This window comes from Canis lupus, chromosome 1 (genome assembly GCF_011100685.1).
Source record: "Canis lupus familiaris isolate Mischka breed German Shepherd chromosome 1, alternate assembly UU_Cfam_GSD_1.0, whole genome shotgun sequence".
Taxonomy (NCBI): Eukaryota; Metazoa; Chordata; class Mammalia; order Carnivora; family Canidae; genus Canis; species Canis lupus.
The window spans coordinates 108832031-108850873 of record NC_049222.1 but is presented as its reverse complement, the minus strand read 5'-3'; the positions used below and the strand labels follow the sequence as shown (position 1 = coordinate 108850873).

The 18843-nt window shown below is 53.2% G+C and overlaps 1 protein-coding gene across 9 annotated transcripts in view; it reads right to left on the bottom strand.

Moving 5' to 3' along the window:
- Window positions 1–116: 116 nt before the first annotated feature.
- LIG1 (DNA ligase 1) overlaps window positions 117–18843 on the bottom strand; it is a 38482-nt gene continuing 19755 nt past the window's right edge. For all 9 annotated transcript variants that reach the window (XM_038528397.1, XM_038528401.1, XM_038528402.1 and 6 more), the window contains 17 exons: window positions 17153–17325; window positions 16591–16757; window positions 16106–16182; window positions 15305–15396; window positions 15029–15128; window positions 13973–14058; window positions 13127–13242; window positions 11998–12093; window positions 9887–9997; window positions 9028–9099; window positions 7044–7188; window positions 6819–6901; window positions 5398–5550; window positions 3141–3194; window positions 2453–2596; window positions 478–570; window positions 117–383 (listed from right to left, as the gene is read on the bottom strand). In XM_038528397.1, the coding sequence (XP_038384325.1) occupies window positions 303–383; window positions 478–570; window positions 2453–2596; window positions 3141–3194; window positions 5398–5550; window positions 6819–6901; window positions 7044–7188; window positions 9028–9099; window positions 9887–9997; window positions 11998–12093; window positions 13127–13242; window positions 13973–14058; window positions 15029–15128; window positions 15305–15396; window positions 16106–16182; window positions 16591–16757; window positions 17153–17325 (1843 nt within the window). In that variant the 3' untranslated portion in view covers window positions 117–302. The remainder of the gene's footprint in view (window positions 384–477; window positions 571–2452; window positions 2597–3140; window positions 3195–5397; window positions 5551–6818; window positions 6902–7043; window positions 7189–9027; window positions 9100–9886; window positions 9998–11997; window positions 12094–13126; window positions 13243–13972; window positions 14059–15028; window positions 15129–15304; window positions 15397–16105; window positions 16183–16590; window positions 16758–17152; window positions 17326–18843) is intronic.

Sequence of the window (18843 nt, the reverse complement as noted above, 5' to 3'; positions counted from 1 at the left end):
ATCTACGGGAAGGTGCTGGGTCAGACAGTTCCTAGCACGCTGCTGGCCACACACCCTCCACGCAGGAGCTACTGGAGCTGTCACCCCAGAGCCCAGCATAGACTCCAACACTACAGTGGGTGTTCAATAATTATTTATTTATTGAAAAAAATGATCCAAAAACCCCCTACCCCCAGCTTAAACCATTCCCTCACACATGCACACACACACCTGACACTCAAAACCCACACGACCGCAACACCGGATCTGCTGACCAACAGGACACCCACCCTGTACCACCCAGCCCCTGGGAGGGTAGGAGCCTAGTAGAAATCTGAGTCAGAGTCTAAGTCCGCGCCCTGCTGGTTCTGAATCTGACTCTGCTTCATGTACAGGCAGGCCACCTGAGGAGAGTGGGTGGGGGTGGGCGGTTAGCAGCTCCAGGTCTGCCTCCCACCCCTCATTCCAGAATCCACCACCAAGAAGCTAAGGCCTCACCTGGCCACTGGTGGTGGCCTCCTCTGGCTTCTTGTCTTCACGGACCCGGATAAACCGAGGAAAGCGAAGGGAGATCCCCTTCTCACCATCCACCTGGGGGAGGGGGAGATGATGGAGACCCTCCTGGGGTCTAGCCGACAGGCCACTCAGGGCAGCAGTTCCCCATCCAGGGTCTCCTCCCTGCTCCTGCCCTCCAGTTTCCTGACCCATACAATGGGGCCAAGCAATGGATTATAAAGATTAAATACGATATACAAAAAAACAAAAAATACGATATACAGCCCTATCTTAGGACCATACCTGGAGCATTATAAGTGCTTAAGAAATGCTAGTACCATAGCTGTGGTCTATGCTGTTGTTCTGTTACTATTCTCAGGGCCAAAGGAGCAGGACAGCAGAGGCAGATTGCAGATTTGAGAACCAGATGGCAGGGTTCAAATCCCATCTCCCAACTCAGAAACTGCGTGACCCCGGGCGAGTGACCTCAGCTCCCAGGCTCTACTGCCTCAGCTAGGGAGGCTCAGTGCTTTGTGAGGATGGAAAGGTGCACTCAAGTGCCGTGCCTGTGAGCACAGCACCTGCTTCATACAGAAGCTCCATAAATGCTGCTCCTGCCACTTGTCTCCAGGGAACCCTGTCTAATGTGGAGTCTTAGACATTTCAAGACAGAAATTCAATTTAAAAATATGAGTCCTGAAAAAAAATAAAATAAATAAAATAAAATAAAAATAAAAAAATAAAAAAATAAAAATATGAGTCCTGGGGTACTGGGGAGCTCAGTGGTTGAGCGTCTGCCTTTGGCTCAGGTCATGATCCTGGGGTCCTGGGATCGAGTCCCACATCGGGCTCCCTGCAAGGAGTCTGCTTCTCCCTCTGCCTATGTCTCTGTCCCTCTCTCTGTGTTCCTCAGGAATAAATAAAATTTTAAAAAAATTTTAAATAAAAAATAAATTAAAATATGAGTTCTGGGCGCCTGGGTGGCTCCAGCAGTTGAGTAGCTGACTCTTGGTTTTGGTTCAGGCCATGATCTCAGGGTTGTGAGGCTGAGCCCTGTGCAGGACTCAAGTCTGCTTCTCCCTCTCCCTCTGCCCCTTCTCACTTTATACTCATTCTTTTTCTCTCTAAAATAAATAAATCTTTAAAAAAATGAATATATGAGTTCTGCCTTTAAAGGAAGTCCATTTCTAATCAGAAAAGTGCATGCTACCTAGATTTTGAAAGATTGTAGGAAATCACAAAGAAAACACATTTCTTCTGGAGAAGGCAGAGAGCTGCCCTAGCACCGGCCAAGGGGCAGTGTACCTCCCCGTCTGCTGACCCTTTGGCTGGTGTTGAGGGCTGAACCACTGGTGAGAGTGATCAGCCCAGGGAATTTTATTTTATTTTTTTAAGATTTTATTTATTTATTCATGAGGGGTGGGGGCAGACACAGGCAGAGGGAGAAGCAGGCTCCATGCAGGGAGCCTGATGTGGCACTCGATCTTGGGACTCCAGGATCACACCCTGGGCCTAAGGCAGGTGCTAAACTGCTGAGCCAGCCAGGCATCCCAGCCCAGGGAATTTTAAAATGTGGTAGCATGAAAACAAATTATGGTTCAGAAAGACGAGCCACAGCCCGCATCACTGCTCAGCAGGAAGTGTCCTAAACTGTTACTCAGAGGAACTGTGTTTTCAAAAATCAGTGAAGAGCCAAATGTGAGATTAGGGTATTAAAGGAAACAATTTGTTTACTTTTTGTACCTGGGGAATTTCTTTTTTCTTTTCTTTTTTTTTAATTGAGACTCTGACCCTGTTATCTGACAGCCAAATAAAAAGCAAGCTCAAGCTTTCCTAGTTACTATCAGCCCGGAGCACAGGTGTCACCCTCACGAGCCCCTGCTCCTCATTTCCCATCTGGAAGGTCGACCCTGGGTCCCTCCTGCTGCCTGGAGCCTGAGGTGTTCCCCTTTCCTCTACCCCTGCCCAGCCTACTCACCAGGCCCCGGGCAGCAGGGTAGATGGGCGACAAGGACAGATCCGCACACTTCACCTCCCACACGGCACTGGGGTCCAGCCAGTGATCGGGGGCCACGGCACCGTCGACCCGGACATAGGAGCGTGGGGTGGGCAGCACCAGGGCCTGCAGAGAACAGCATCGGGGAACAGCAGTGGACATGAAGAAGAGAGAGGGTCTTAGGTCTCAAAGTCAAGGCTGGGGGTTGGGGCGTCAGGGAGGGAGGAGAGAGGGAAGAAAATGGGGAAGGGGATAGATGGCAACATAGACATGTCTTAAGGTAAGAGCTTGGGTGGGGATGAGGGCAATGGTGAAAGGAAGAAATGAGACAGAGACCTGGAGAGAGAGAGAGAGAGAGAGAACCAAAGAATGTCACAGAGACAGAAGTACCGGCACACAGGGAAGGGAGTCGTACCCCCAAATACCCGTGACCATGCAACACTCCCAATTACTAGGGGATTCACTCAGGGCCAACTCAGGGACCCCTGCGATAGTGCTCCCCTGAGACGCATCCCCCAGCAGCAGAGGCAGGAGGCAGGCTCCCTGACCCAAGTCCTGGGCACTGTAGCAGCCAGCAGAGCTGAGACTTGAACTCTGGACACGGGGGGCTCTGGAGCCAGCTCCACCACCACAGAGTGTGCCACGAGAGGTGGAGAGGCAGGCTGCTCACCTGGAGCCTCTGGTAGTGCTCCTCCAGTTCCTCATCACTGAAGCCAGTTCCGAGCTGCGGGGAGGACAGGGAGGGCAGGTCAGAGGTGCAACCAGTGGCTGAGTATTCCCCACTTGCGTCCCCCCCCACCCCGACCCCTGCTCCTTCCACTGAGGACTCAGATTTGTGCATACCAGAGGCCCCCATCCTACCCTGGCCACAGAAACCACAGAGGAAGGGCTGGGCAGAGGGAGGGTTGCTGGGCGCAGACCCCGGGTGGGGTAACACCTCTCCCAGGGGCATCCCCTGGCCCACGTGCTGCCCTGTGCTTGACGTAGAAGCCCTTGCTCTTTCCGCTCCATCCCCCTGGCCCAGGTGTCGCTCCCTTGGGCTCCCCTGAGTCCCACCTACTCTGGAACAGGATGTCCTCTCCAAACTCCACATGCCAGAGATTTTCCTTCACCCACCCAAATCGTCAAGCCTAAAAAAACCTCGCTGCCAGCAAACGTAGTAAGATGCATATCTTCAAACCACGGATATAAACATCAACCGGAAAGCCCTTTCTGAATGGAGAGCCTTAAATATCTTCTCCGGCAGAAGCTGTTTCACAGAAAACCGTTCTGGGTAAATAGTGTAAAATGACCCCGGACCGGTGCCCTATGATCTCTGCGAATTGTTAAGACCATGTCTGTCACGGGTCACCTGGGCTAAGCATCGTGTGCAGTGCTGATTTACTCTCAAGAACACAGCAGGCCACGAGCACAGGGAGCTGGTTCAGGAAACAGAGCACATCTTCCACAAACAACTGTGAAAAATTCTGGGCAACCTCGCTAAAACAGAGGCAGAGGCCAGTAGAGAGGGTCCCCCTAACTTTCGGTTACAGGAGGGATTGTCGCTTACAGAGCCTAAGCCAACATTCGGTGATAGGCTCCAACAGAAGAATCCACCAATAGGAAAGAACCATCCATGACAGGGCCCCCCGGGGAAAGACAAGACTTTGATCTGAGAACGGGACCAACACAGCAACTCAGCCCCTGAGAAACCCTCATCCCTCTGAGCTGCTTTTTTCCCCCAAGACTTTCATTCAAAACAACTCTTCTCACTTCCTCCTTCTTCCCATAAAATACCATTATTTTCCTTTGCAGGAGGAGCCTACGGTTTCGCCAAGGCTTGTATGTCCCAAAATACAATTCTATGCTATTTCTGAACAAACCCATTTTTGCTGGTAAAATAACAGACTATTTTATTTTTAAGTTTAACACATTCGTGCTTCTAAAAGTCCTGAAGATGAGGGCAAACACTCTAACGTTTTTTATCACCATGTTACTTATATGTATCTGACAGTATTTAAAACATGGGATTTAGGGGACACCTGGGTGGCTCAGTGGTTGAGCATCTGCCTTTGGCTCAGGTCGTGATCCCAGGGTCCTGGGATCAAGTCCCATGTCGGGCTCCCTGCATGGAGCCTGTTTCTCCCTCTGCCTGTGTCTCTGCCTCTCTCTCTGTGTCTCTCATGAAAAAATAAAATCTTAAAAAAACATTATTTATAGGAGAAAAAAATCCCTTATATACAAAGATCACAGCTTTGTAAAAGTATAAATAAGACATTCCCTCAAATTTTATGAGTGGTTACCTCTGGGCACTGGAATAATGGGTAACAGTTTATTCTGTTTCTGTGGCAAAAGCCTCACATTTGTTGGATCACCAATGTGCATAGCTTTAAACAAAAACAAAACCCACTCCATTTCCTAAGCTCCCCTGTGGAGGGAGGTGGGCCGTGGAGCAAAATTCCAACCCATGTCACAGAAGCTGTTCGTTGGCTGAGGCTAATGTAGGGGGCACATCCCTCTGCTTGCGGCCTTCCTCTTTCCTGCTGTTTGGAGCGTGCATGGCTGTGATGGCTGGAGGCCCTGCAGCCACATTATGAAGATGAGGTCAGAAGCACATGACAAAACCCCTGTGCGGGGACAGAAGCCTAGGCCCCTAATGTCATCAGAGAGCCGCCTGCTCCTCTCCAGACTTCTCATTATATGAGAGAAAAATAAATCCCTTTATGTCATCATCTGTAGCAAAACTCAATTCTTAACTGGCACAACTTCTTTACATCTTTTTATAATAGCACATACTTCTATGTAAGGCAAGAGTTACTTATAGGATCAGAAAAAGCAAATAAAAACTAGAAAAAAACTTAATCCTTCATAGGAAGAACACGAGAGCCTCTTGGTTCAGGCACCCCTCCCCCCAAGGTGGAGTCGAATCTACTCCTGCCTCACAGCACCTTGCATATGGCCTGGAGCTCCTCACTCTCCTCGTCGTAGGCAGCCAGTAGGAAGCCCCCATAGCGGCCAGCCCGTTTGCCACGGCCCAGGTAGGCGCCAATCACCACGAGGTCCAGGGTGTCGCCCACACCATCGAGGTAGTCCTTCTTCAGCTAGGGAGGGAAGGCCAGAGGTGAGGGGGCACTGAGACAGACCTCACTGCTGGAGGCTCCTTGATGCTGGAGCAGGGGTCATCGGGGTGAGCCAAAGGAGAGCGCTCTTGTAGAGACCGAGGACCATCACCAGGCTGAGGTGGGATGTGGGAGGAGCTCCTAGACTTCCAGAACAAATAGGAAAGAGACGAGCGAAGGGGAAGGAGCTGGCGAGGCTGAGGGGACAAGTCAGATGGAGACCCTGGGGGTCCCCCTTTCCCTTGGGATAGATGTACATTCCACTTACTCCTTTACATGGAAAACACTTATCACTTGTTCCAGAAAGTGCCAGGCAGGAGTTCAGCCTGGGGTATGTAGCAGGGAAAATGTCCTAAGACAGGAACGCTCATACCCTCCCAGCTGCTGACAGTCTCAGGGGGACAGACCACAGGCCCCTCAAACATACCGGGGAAATCCTTCTGGCTCCACTCCGGCTCATCTCCTGCTGCAGTCCTCTCGCCCCTCTCCAGGCTAGCCTCCTGCCCAAGGGTTCCCAGTCTGCCCAGCACCCTCCCCAACCATCCACCATCCTCAGCCAGCCAGATGTCTCATGCCAAATGACAACCAGACCACAGGACTTCCTGTCTCAAACCTCCATTGGTTTCTCAAAACCCTCAGAGGAAAACCCAGGGTATTTAACGACCCCCAAGGGGCTGTGTCATCCGAGGCCTGCCCTCCACCCTGACCTCGACTCACACCCTAATCACCTTGCTCCCTGCACACACGGAGCTTCATTCCTACCTCAGGGCCCTTGCAATTGTTGCCCCCACCCTTCTCCTAGACACTCTGTCCCAGATCTCCATGTGCCTGACTCTCTCCTGTCATCTGTGCCTCAACGCAAGAGTCAACTCTGGAAAGGCCTTTCCCGATGACCAGAGCACTGCAAGATCCTCACTGGCCCCTGACTTGACTTGCTTTCTCCACAATGCTCATCGCCCCCAATGTCATCTCATTTATGTCCTGACTGACTCCCTCCCTTCCCATCGGCCCCACCCAACAGAGAGGGGCTATGAACTTAGAATAGAAACCTCATCTAACTTCCATGGCACTCAGGCCGGGGCAGTTCTAACTGATTCTTGGTGAGTCCAGCAGCAAGGATTTGTGGAGGGGTGGTCTGTGGCTGGCTGGACAGGGAGGCATCAGGGACCGAGAAAAGGCTCCCACACTTAAACAGGGTGGAGTGAGGACTGGGAACCAGATGGAAAGATGGCCAGATTTGGGAAGGGCACCTTGAGCCAGTTGTGGGATCTCTTGGCGATCTCATAGGTGGCATCAACGTCCAGAGTTTTCACCATCAGCCCCTCACAGGAGTCTGAGGGAGACATAAAGAGTGACCTCTGTGAAGCCCAGCTCATGACAGCCAGCCAGCCGGAGCCAGCAGCTTCAAGTGAAATCACTCGGGGCGGGGCAGCCAAGAGGGAGTACACATGGCAGCTTGCCCCAGGCCCCCATACCTTTCACAGACTGCTCTAAGAACTCGGCAATTTGGTCCGTGTCCTTGGTGTCCAGGGAGGTGGCGAACACAAACTCGCCCTCCGTCTCCACAAAGTTCTCCCGGAGCAGCTGCCGGCGTCGGGAAAGAGGCTCACGTACCAGGGACTGCATAGGGCAGGAAAAGAGAGAGGGTGTCACTGTGGAGGTAAAGAGAAGCCTGGGCTCCCACGAGATAGGAAGGCCCCCGACAGGGATGAACCAGGCCCACACGAGGATTTTGAGAACTTCGAGGACCCATTTCAAGGGCAAGTCAAAGGCAGCAAGGGGAGGGGCACCGGGGTGGCTTAGTTGGTTCAGTGTCGACTCAGATCATGAGCTCAGGGTCCTGGGATCAAGCTCCACATGGGGCTCCCTGCTCAGCAGAGTGCCTGCTTTCTCTTTCTCCCCATGCTTGTACCCTCTTTCTGTCTCAAATAAATAAATAAAATCTTAAAAAAAAAAAAAAGGGCAGCTAGGGGGCTGGAGACCGGTCAGTCCTGTGACCTCAGGTGCATAAGACAGGGCCACAGTCCTTATGGAGCTGGAATGGACTCGTTATTGTGGCTACAGTTCCATTTACAACACGGGTTGAATAAAGGTGAAAGGCGCCGATGACCACACGGATAGGAGATAAACGTGTTTCTGAGAGGATGCTTTCCACTTTAATCCAGGGGTCAGCAACCTTGTTGCACGAAGAACCAGAGTCAATACTCTGAGCTCTGTGGGCTACTGGGGCTTTGTGACAACCGCTCAGCTGTGGGCTGTAGGGCAGAAGTGTATGGGCATGCGGCTGCGTTCCAATAAAGCCTCCCTTACAGATGAGAAAGGCCGAGACAGATTCGGCCTGCAGGCCCTGCTCTACTGAGCCCCGAGTTAGAGCAAATCTATTCGTGGGAAAGTGCTGCTTGCCTTATACTATGAAACAGACTTACCCACCTTCCGGAAGTTAATCTACTCTCTGCGATCTTATTAGCTTTGATTGAATTAACCACACCCTTTCACTTCCATCCATGCTCCTGATGGGCAGGCACAGCCCATTAGAAATCACCCTGATTTCATTAGTCAAGTGCAAGCGGTGGCCATTCAGCTGCCAGATCGTTAAAGGTTAGTTATCTAAGATGATGGCGGTGTTGGCAACTCATTCTAGAGGATAAACACTCGTATGTAGCCAGCCACTGTGCTCATGCCCAGGTCCCATCGCTTCATCTGCCCCATAACAAGTACAGCGGGTGCTACTGTCAGCTCTTTATCATGGACAAGGAAACTTGAGACTCTGAGAGGCTGTCACTTATCTGCGGCCACACAACCAGGAAGGGAGAGCTGGGATATCAAAGCAGGTGGCCTGGCTCCAGATCCTTAACCCATGCCCTGGAGCAGCAGTTCTCAAACTTTGCAGTCTCAGGACCCCCTCCCACCCGTGAAATCTGCTGAGGACTCACTCCAGAGAGCTTCTATGTACGTGGCTTACATCTCTGGATATTTACCATAGTAGTGACGTAGTATTAGCTATCATATCACATGTTAACATTTGCTATGTTAGAACTGAGAAATCTTGACGTTTATCAATTCATTTAAAAATAATAACTCCAACACATTAACCCAATAATATGTCATTTATGAAATGTGCCTATGTTAGAAAAAGTGAGAAGAGGGGGCATTACTTTATACTTTTACAGATTCTATAATGTCTGGCTTTAATGGAGCTGGACGCTCACATGTGTGTCTGCATTCAGACAGCGGCAATGTGTTGCTCTGGCTGCCATACAGGAAGAGAATCTGCCTCATATGGCTGCGGAGCTGGGAAGGGCAGGCAGGACCTCACAGACTTCCCCGAGAGTGTCCTGGAGACCCTCCGGGGTCCCTGAGAATCACTGCCCAGTGTGGCCACTCAGAAGGTCGGCTCCTAAGCTCATACACAGCCCCCACCTCCCCCCGGCTACCCCCAGACATGCAGCCAGAACTCACCTCTCCATTGAGATAAATGAGGTCGAAGGCATATAGACACACCTGCACCTGGATCTCTGCTGCATCCACCTCCTGGGTTGGGGCAGAACGGGGAGCAGGGGTGGGGAATGATGACAGGGGCACGGTCGGTTTGCCTCCCGTCATGCCCCAGGCAGACACCTGTCACTACCACTCTCCCCTTCTCTCCAGGCAATAGTCCACACACCCGTGAGAGTGACAATGCTACTGGCTCCTGGGTCTGCAACCTGATGGCTCTCAGCTAATCCCAACAAACTCAATCCCTTTGTCAAATATTTGCTCTCCCAACCTCCCTTGCAGCTAATGGCCAATGAAGGTAAAGAAGTTTGGTGGGGCACAGGTTGTGGGGGGGGTGGGGATCCTGGCACAGATCTTTCATAATAAAACAGAGACAGGGGCAGCCCTGGTGGCTCAGCGGTTTAGCGCTGCCTTCAGCCCAGGGCATGATCTTGGGAGACCCGGGATTGAGTCCCATGTCGGGCTCCCTGCATGGAGCCTGTTTCTCCCTCTGCCTGTGTCTCTGCCTCTCATGAATGAATTAATAAAATAATAAAATAAAATAAATTAAAATAAAATAAAATAAAATAAAATAAAATAAAATAAAATAAAATAAAATAAAATAAAATAAAATAAAAAAACAGAGATAGGAGAAAGGCTCTTTCCTCCTTTGTACTTGGTATGCTGGGATGAGAATGCAATGGCTGGAGCTGTGGCAGCCACATTGTAAGGCAGCAAGAACCATATCCCGAGGAACACTCTGTCCTTCTGGGGTGGGGCAGGGCTAGGAGGAAGAGGAGAAACTGTGTGACCACGGCAGGTAGTGGAGGGAGACTGAGACTACCTTGCGTTTGCGGGTGGTGAGCACTTGGAATGGCTGGATCTGCTTCTTTTCTCGGTCCCATGCCACAGCTTCTGTGTCCAGAATGAAAGACGTGACTGACGGGAGTTTAATCTGAAAAGTGAAGAAGGAGACCCAGGGCTGCTGAGAGGTAGGGGATGAGGCCCAGAGAAACAGGTCCTTTTCCTTCTACAGCTCTTCCTTCTCAAGATTCACAAAAAAACTGATGTCAATTCAAAGATGTACATGTGTACACAGACCCTCTTCTCATTCCCTGTAAGTGGGGGGAAATGAACTTTTCTGAGACTTACTACTTGGTCCCATAAGCTGGAAACCCAGTGACCTTTGTCAGTTCCCCGTGAACTTGTCCACTTCCCCTCTGAAATCTCTAAGTCACCTACAGAATACCACCTCATTGAGCCCAGTCCAGCCCACGTCACATCATCCTAGCAGTCCACTCTATTCCTGTATGGCCTCCACATATAAACTACTCTCCTCACAGCAGTTAGGGTGCCCTCAGCAAACCTCAAATCTGATCAGTGCATCCCTGCTAAAAGCCATACCTGGCTTCCCAAAGCTGTGGGGGCTCTCCTCAGTCGGCCCCTGGCCCACCCTCACCTCACCTGGTCCCCTCAGACTCTGCACCCCAGTACGCTAGCCTGTTTTGTGAATGGGCTATGCCCCTCCAACCACAGAGCCTTTGCACTTCCTAATCACTCTAGAACATCTGTCATTATCCTTCACCTCCATTGGGAGGACTTCTTTTCCCTCAAAGGAATGCTACTGCACAACTCTAGGTGGCACCATTCATTCTATATCCTGGGGCAATATGTGGTAGGTGGTTTGCCTTGCTGACACCGGGCCTAGGTCAAATCTCTTACAGATACAGAGGCTCACAGAATGGTGGTCTTTCCTTCAGAGCCCCCGTGTCCCTGTATAACTAGAGAGCCAGCAGTGGGACGCTCCGATGAAGATCTGCTGGCCCTGCCAGGCCTGAGCTGGGTGTAGCCTGTCCATGCTATGTCCCCAGCCTTCTGTGCAGGGCTCAGCACAGAGCAGGTGCCCAGTAAATATGCGCTAAATGAATAAACAAAAGTGGACAGAGGCAAAAGACCCCAAACTGTAGGATACCGCTCACAAGAAGCCCTGGAATAGGCCACACCACTTGTAGAGACAAAACGGTGTATCGATGCTCATTGCCTCTGGGAGCTTATGGGGAGGGGGGGGGGTACCGCTTGGCATGGGACACAAGGGAACAATTTAGGTGATACATCAAAATGTTTTGTTTACACAAGTGTATATAAACTTACCAAAACTCACCAAACCATGTACACTAAAATCAGAACTCTACAGAGAAATTACATCTAGTAAAACTTATTGGAAACGCTAGCACCTGGCAGCTAACAAGAGCTCAGCTAATGCCTATGCTCTGGGAAAGCTCAGCTAATGCTAATGCTGCTCTGGGAAAGTGCCAACTTCCTAATTAACTAGGATCAGGCAAGAAGGGCTGTTTGACCAAGGGCTCCCAGAGCAGGCCCAAGACGCCCAAGAGCAAAGAAGCCGTCCCTATTCCAATGGCAGAGCTGATCTGCAGGCTGGCTCCCTGCACCTACGTCCCCACTGCCTCTCCTTGTCAGTGTGACATTCTGGCTTTTTCAGCCTCTGCTGCGCCATGGGGCCCAAGGCTGGATGGTGACCCCAAACCAGAGTCGGCCCAGGGTGGTGGGAGGTACCTGGATGGTAGGAAGCCAAAACCCCCTTGACTGTCTTTCCATGTGAATGGTGGCACCTATCTGGGGATGATCAGGGGACAAGTGTTGGGATGAAAAGCCGACCAGTCAAGGACAACAGAGGACAGAGACAGAAATAAATGGCTTCTGGAGAACTTGGGTGCACAGCTGAGCCAGGGTAGCCTACCCAGATTCCCTTGAGAAAAAAAAAGGGCATCTGCTCAAGCCTCTGGGAGATGGGTGTTGCATTATCTGCAGCCAAACGCACTCCAATCTCCTTCTGACAACCCTGCTGTGCCCAGCTGGCCTGGACAGGCCGCAGTTCTCTGCCCCATAACTGCAGCCTCCCCTACCCACCCCCCACCAGGGGAAGCAGACACCTACCTTGGGAATGCGGCTGATGATGTCTGGGTACTTTCCGGTATTGTCTTCCTGATTCCTGCTGAAGATCTTCACCTCCCCACCTTCCAGAACGTGGATCTGCAGCAGAGAGAGCAGAGAGGGACTCAGAACCCAGCCCACCCCCACTGGTCCCTCCTTTCTCTTCTGACCCCACTTTCACCGGCAGAAGATTCCAGAAGGTCTGGAGAAGGAACTGGTGCAGAGACCTGAGTAAATCACCTCCTCCATCCATGCAGCACCTCTCCCCAGTCTGTGGAAGCCCCTGCCATCACCTTCCTCATCCTCCCTTTCACCACCACCTCCTGCCCCCACCTTGGATGCTCAAGTGTCTCGCTCTGTCTAAGCGGATTTACCTGGATGTTAAGCTGTAAAAAGCATTCTGATTTCATTGTTAATTTATTTTAATATAGTCTGGTCACAGCCCTTAAGCAGAATGGACAAATATGCCACCTTACACGTATGTCATCCCAACAGTTGAGTATGTGTTGGATATGGCATATAGGACTTAAAAAATATATGAAAACATACATATTTAAAACCGCTGTTACTACCATAAATTCTTTTATTTTTTCTCAGCATTATATTTTGAAGATCCTTCTATGATACTAAATCTCCTGCTTTTAACTGCTTCAAACCACCAAAGTGTGGACATCCACTACACTTGCTCCTCCATCCCAGTGATGAACATAACAGTCCCAACTCCCCACCAGGATAGCAGAGCCACAAAGGAGCATCCCTACAGACCCAACCAAGGATGTCCTTGGCACCAGGGTGTGGGACACACACTTACATAATCTCACTGAAGATTACGTAGGTGCTTCCCATAACGGCTGTTACAGTGAACACCCCGCCAGAAGGGCACAGGCAAAGTGAACTCCCACTGCCTTGGGTCAGGAATTTCGATAATTTCATCAAATAAAACTGATTTTCAGGTAACTTAGGTGAGCTATGTTAATGTTGTCATTAAACGAAGTTGGATATTAAACCCAGACACATAAGGTCAGACGAGCAGTCTATGACAGGAGGTGCTTTGAGTTTGGGTCTGCCCCACCCCAGGGCCCTGCTCTCTGGCACATGCTCTTCTGCTGAAGGGATGTGTCCACCTTCATACCTGTGCCCTCTGCCCATCGTATTTGTACTCGCAGGTGAAAGCTGCCTCTTCAAAACGTTTTAGGACCTCGCTGACACCCCGGGTGGGGTGCGCCAGCATTGGTTTCAGTGGAACCCCTGGGGGGGGGGGAGGAGCGAGAATTAGGGTAAACTGAGGTAGACACCATTAACACATCAGAGAGGGAATATGGCAGTTAGCTGTGCCCCAAGACCCATTCTCCTTTCTGCGTAAGAAGAGAACATGCCCTCCCGGATCAGGAGGGCAGCTTGCCTGCTCCCAGCCTCCCTTGCAGCTAGGTAAGGCCACACAATGAAGATGCATGGGTAGGGGTATGCACAAAGTCTGGTCACACCCTTCTCCCTCTCTCTCTTGTGATCTAGAAACGTAAGCCACCTCTGGTCATGCACATTAAGGTGAAAACCTCAGGAGGATAGAACAACAGGACAGAGGAACCTGAGTCCCCCACAGTGTGTGTGTGGGAGGGTGTCCCTGGAGCCCAGTCATGTATCTTGCCTGATAACCTGCCTTCCTCTGGACTCTTATGAGCCAGAGGAAGACTCTGCCTGCCTCAACACACTGCCTTTTGGGGTATCTCTATCACAGCATTCACCCCCACCCTACCTAATATAGACAGAGACTTGAAACAGAAAAGGGATGGGTTTCAGCACAGGGAACAGAACCCAAATGTGGTGGCAAGAGGAGGAATCTGCAGGTTCTTAGAAGGATGAAAGAAGCTAAGGCCAGGAGGAGGGAATGGAGCTTACAGGAGGGCTGAGCTCCAGCTCTGTGGCCCCAGACCCAATCCTGCCCAGGGTGGGGCTGGAGTCACCCCTAAGGGGCTTGTACCTGGGCTCAACCTGCAGTGCTCAGGGAGGTGCTCCAGGCCATGCTCCAGCAGTACAGGGATGATCCGGTCCAGGTCGGGCACCTCGCTGGCGTGGGGGCAAGAATAAACTTGCAGGTGTCTTTCCAGAACTCTGGCAGCCTGGAAACCCTATGCTCTGGTTGCAGATGTGCCTCTGTCACTGTCACCTTGTCCTCAGGTCTGCTCCTGACTCCTCTGCCCCTTCACCCCCCAAGAGTCTGGCTACCTCTGTCACGATCTCCCCCTCAGTGCCACTGTCTTTCTTGGTCTGGGCCTGCCATCACCCCTGCCTGTCATCACGAGGCCAGTGGCCCTTTACCTGACCTACACATTTAAACCACTCAGGGATAGATAAAGGACTTTCTCCAAGGCCAGGTCTCACCTCTCGAGATTCTGACTTAGCTGGCTAGGAGTGGATCAGGAAGCAACAGTTTGTAGATCCTCCCCGTGGGCAGAGTGGAGATGATGTCCTGGCTCAGGGGTCTGAGGGTTCTCCCCTGCCACGTGCCCGAGTGGGCGCCCCAAGGATCTTGGCAGAAATGTTCGTGGGCCCTCCAGCCACTGACACTCTCTCTGGGCAGTCACCACCTTGCTACGGCCAGCCCTGGGTGGGCTGCTGGCCAGGTCCCCCCACACGGTCCTCTCTACAGCCCTCGCTATCACCCCATGGATGACTTGACCCGTCACTCTGGTCAGTCACCAGCCCTGCTCTGCTTCTCTTAGGGCCTTTGTGCATGCGTGGTCCTCCTGGAACTCCCAGGTGTCCAGGAGAGCTACAAGCTGCTCTCACCTGAGGCCCGCATCTCTTCACTGCTCACTGTCCCCGATCCTTTGCTGTTCCCCACCTTCATAATTGCTGTCCCCCACCTCGTGTCCAGCACTAATCTTGTCTGGATTTCCACCCTGTTCTGTCACTAGTGCCTACCAGCCGCTGGCACCTCCCACATCACCAGTAACCCTCAGCACTGAGCCCACCGCCCCTCAGGGTCTCCCGCCCCTCCTAGTCCGTTCACCCTGCCCATGGCCCTGGATCTCACCAGAACGTCTGCTTCAGGATCATGCCTTGCTCCTCCAGCCACGTCTTTCGGGCTTCTGCTGTCCGGCCCTTCCCAGCATCCACAACGGCCGGGGGGAATTCTAGGACCAGACCCACCAGCAGAGGCTTTGGGATGGGCCTGAACCCTCGGTGACCCCGGGGGCACAGAGGGTGGCGTGTTGGAAACAAGGCTGCCAGGGAAGGACCCTGGAGAGGAGCGGGGGCGTGGACTTCAGGAAAGGAGGGCAGGTGGGTTAACTCTAGTGCAGGGCCTCACCTTGGCCTGGGGGCGTGAGGCTCACGGCCTGGGCGAGGGCGGCCAGCACCGACTGCTCTGCCAGCCCGAGGCGCAGCCGTCCACTCAGGGCCCTGGGGAGACAGCAGGCGAGGTGGCACGGGCTTGTCACCACCCTTCCATCTTGCCCTCTACCCTCTGCCCCAGCCTCCTCCCATCTCCCCCACCTTCACTCTCAAAACCAGAACAACTGTTGGGCCTGGAAGACACCTGAGGAATCACATGGCCCCACTGAACAGATGAGGAAACTGAGGCCAGGCCCTAAGAGCCATGGCCGCTGGCCTTCCCTGGGGCAGAAGTGGGTGCCTGGCGAAGTCTTTGCTTTTCATCTCAGCTGCCCTCTGGGGAAGCAGTGAGGCTCGGAGACAGCGAGCCAGGGGAGTGGACCGGGCAGCGGGACACAGCCTCCCCAGAGGGGCCAGAGAGTGTGCCATCTCCCCTTCAGGAGACCCGGCTGAGGGTAATGGGGCCTGGCAGCGCCAGGCTACCACACGCAGTACCGGGCGCCTGAGAAACACTCCATGGTGGGAGCTGCCCATGACTGTTTTCACCCTCACGGCAACTGTGTGGCTCCCGTCTGCTCGGCTCTCACGGAGGCCAAGGTGGACGTCACTAATCCATCAGGGCACCTCTTACCCACGAGCCCCAGGACACAGGAGACGAGCTGCCTGGGAAAAGGACCCAGTACTCCCATTCCCCCTGCTGAGGGCACCAGCGGGAATCCCACTGCCCATCCGTCCCTCCCTCCCGTCACCTCTCCCAGTCTCCCAGACCCACGCCTACCTGGCAATGAATCGGGCTTCTGAGTGGCGGCAGGCGACGAAGAGGCCTTTGATGACATCTATCTTCTTGGCTGTGGACTGAAGGGAGGGTCAAGCAGTTGGTACCTGGGGCGAAGGAAGGGGAGCACACCTCCTCCGGGCTGGCCCCCTGGAATGCCTGCCCCTGCTGTCAGCCCATTCCCACTTCTCCGCCAGCTGCAGCCTGCCTCCCTCCCTCCCCCTATCCAGCAAGTATTTACTGTCCCGTGTCCTGTCATGAGGTAGCAGCAGAGCAGGTGCTGGAATCTCAAGAGGAGATGCCCCTGCACCATTCTGCAAGCAGGAAGAAGGAAAGCTCTGCACCCCACCAACAGGCCTAAAGCCTCCCAACCCCAAAGAGTGAGATCAGAAGTTCCCCTTGCTACATGCATGGCTCCAGGTCCCCAAGGGGAAGGGCAGGGAGGGCAGGGGGTTTGGGGCGCAGGGGTGCCATTGTGCCCCACTCACGGCACTGCCAGCAAGCCGGGCAATGTCTCGGAACTTGGCGAAGACCCCGGCAGCGGTGAGAGCAGGTGGGGGCAGCATGAGCCTCTGGGTACTGCGGCTGTTTTCGGCCACCAGCCCCACGTCACCCTTCTCAGCTGCCTCTGCCTTAACAGAGTCCAGCTGCCGCCCTTGGGGTGGAGGGAACCAGTGGTGAGGGGGACGCATGGGGCCATGTCTGTCTCAAGCTCTGTCTACACCCAGCCCAGGACCCACCCTGCCTCCCACCATGAACACCAAGCCCCAGAGGCTCCACTTGTGGTCTCCCCGCATCTCGCCTTGCCCTCCAGGCTCTTTGGCCTCTCTGGGCCCGGACACTCAGTCCCAGCTCCCTGGACCTGCTCCTTCTGCACGCCTATCTCCCCAGCCCCTCCTCCCACCCAAGGCACAGGGCCTCCCTCACCTGAACCAGCACCCATGCTCCCACCTTCAGTGCCCCTCTGCCATCTCTCACATCCTCTCCACCTCTGTACTTTCTCCCTCAGAGTGTCCTCACGCAGGAGCTGCCACCACACCCCCTGCTTACCTGTGGCCTGGGCCACCGCCTTGAGGAGAACACCATCACCGACACCAAGTTCCAGACCCTGCTGGGGTGGCCCAAGACGGTTGAGGCTGAGGTAGAGGATAGGAAGGAGGTCCGGAGGTGACAGGGCCACCACAGAGCGCAGCAAGTTGCTCAGCGTCTCCACCATCCGGAGCCTGGGGGTGGGGTGGGGGGACAGGGGTGTGACTTCCTGGCATTTCCGGGGTCAAAGGTGGGGGCAGGTGGAAAGGGTCTCGAGAAAGGAGAAGGGGAGCTCAAGTCCAGGCCCAGGTGGAGGCCTGAGCTGTAAGCACAAACACAGGCTGCTGGTGGGACAGTGAGCCTGCTCCACGCTTACGGATGACCATCCACAGAACAATAACTGCTGCGCGTGGAGCATGTTCTAGATGCTGTGGTGGGGGGAAGGGGAGGGTACCGCATCTGAGCGCTCTGCTTTGTGTGTTTCCTCTCCCTGAACGCTCATGGCTCCCCCAGGAGATAGATAGTGATATCACTCTCACTTTACAGATGAAGCAACTGAGGCCCAGAGAGATCACATAACTCGCCCAAGGTCACAACCAGTGAGAATCAGGCTGAGACGTGAGCAGAGGCCGTCTGCTCAAGGGCCCACACTCCCCATCACCACGCTGTGCTAGCTCACAAAGTAAACCATGATTCTGCGATTCTGAGTGGCTCAGAGGATCTGTGCAAACGTCTGCGTTTGCTGTCAAGGCCTCACTAGAAAGAGAAGCTAAGTCTCTCTTACAGAAGAAGCTCAATTAAGGCATGGAAGAGGCATGAGAGAGAGAGAGAGAGAGAGAGAGAGAGAGAGAAACACAAAGCACCACGGGGGCAGACAGGCTGACAAACAGCATACCCCCAAAACTGAGGTCGCCTGGAGCCTCAGAATGGGGCCTTATTTGGAAAGAGGGTCTTAGCAGGTGTAACTGAGGTAAGGAGCAAGATGAGGCCATCCCGGGTGGGGTGGGCCCTCAATCTAGTAAAAGTACCCTTATAAAACACAGAAAAAGACACCCAGAGAGAAAGACCACGTGGAACTGGAGGCAGAGACTGGAATGACGTGGCCATAGGCCAAGGACTGCCTGCAGCCACCATCAGCCAGGGGAGGCACAGGTCAGGTTTTCCCGAGAGGCTCCAGGAGGAACTAGCCCTGTCCACCCCTTGACTTCGGACCTCTGGCCTCCTGAAAGGTGAGAGGATGCATTTCTGTGTTTCTAGTCACCAAGCCTATGGCTGGATATTTGTTCTGGCAGCCCGAGGACACTCCTGGGGATGCTAAAGTCAGTGGCATGAGTTTGAAGACGAATACAATCCCTGCACAGGCTTGGAGTGGAGCCCCATGAGACGCCTGCTAATTGCAAAGGGGAAGACAGCAAATGTATGGCAGAGGCGCCCGGTAGATGCCCTGAAGCCATGTAACTAGGAGTCCGATGGCAGTGGCAGGTGTCCCCCACCACCTCCCCGCCCCGGCCCCAGTGGGACGCAGTGACACAGCATCCCTCCTGACAGGAGACGCGTCACCTGAAACAATTCTTGAGGAAGTATCAGACAAACCTAAACTGAGACCTTCTATGAAATCACGGGACTCTTCAAAACTGCCACACAGTGAGAAAGGCCAACTAAGAGAAACCGATCAGGATGAAGGAGATGAAGAGACAGGGTGACTCCGTGCC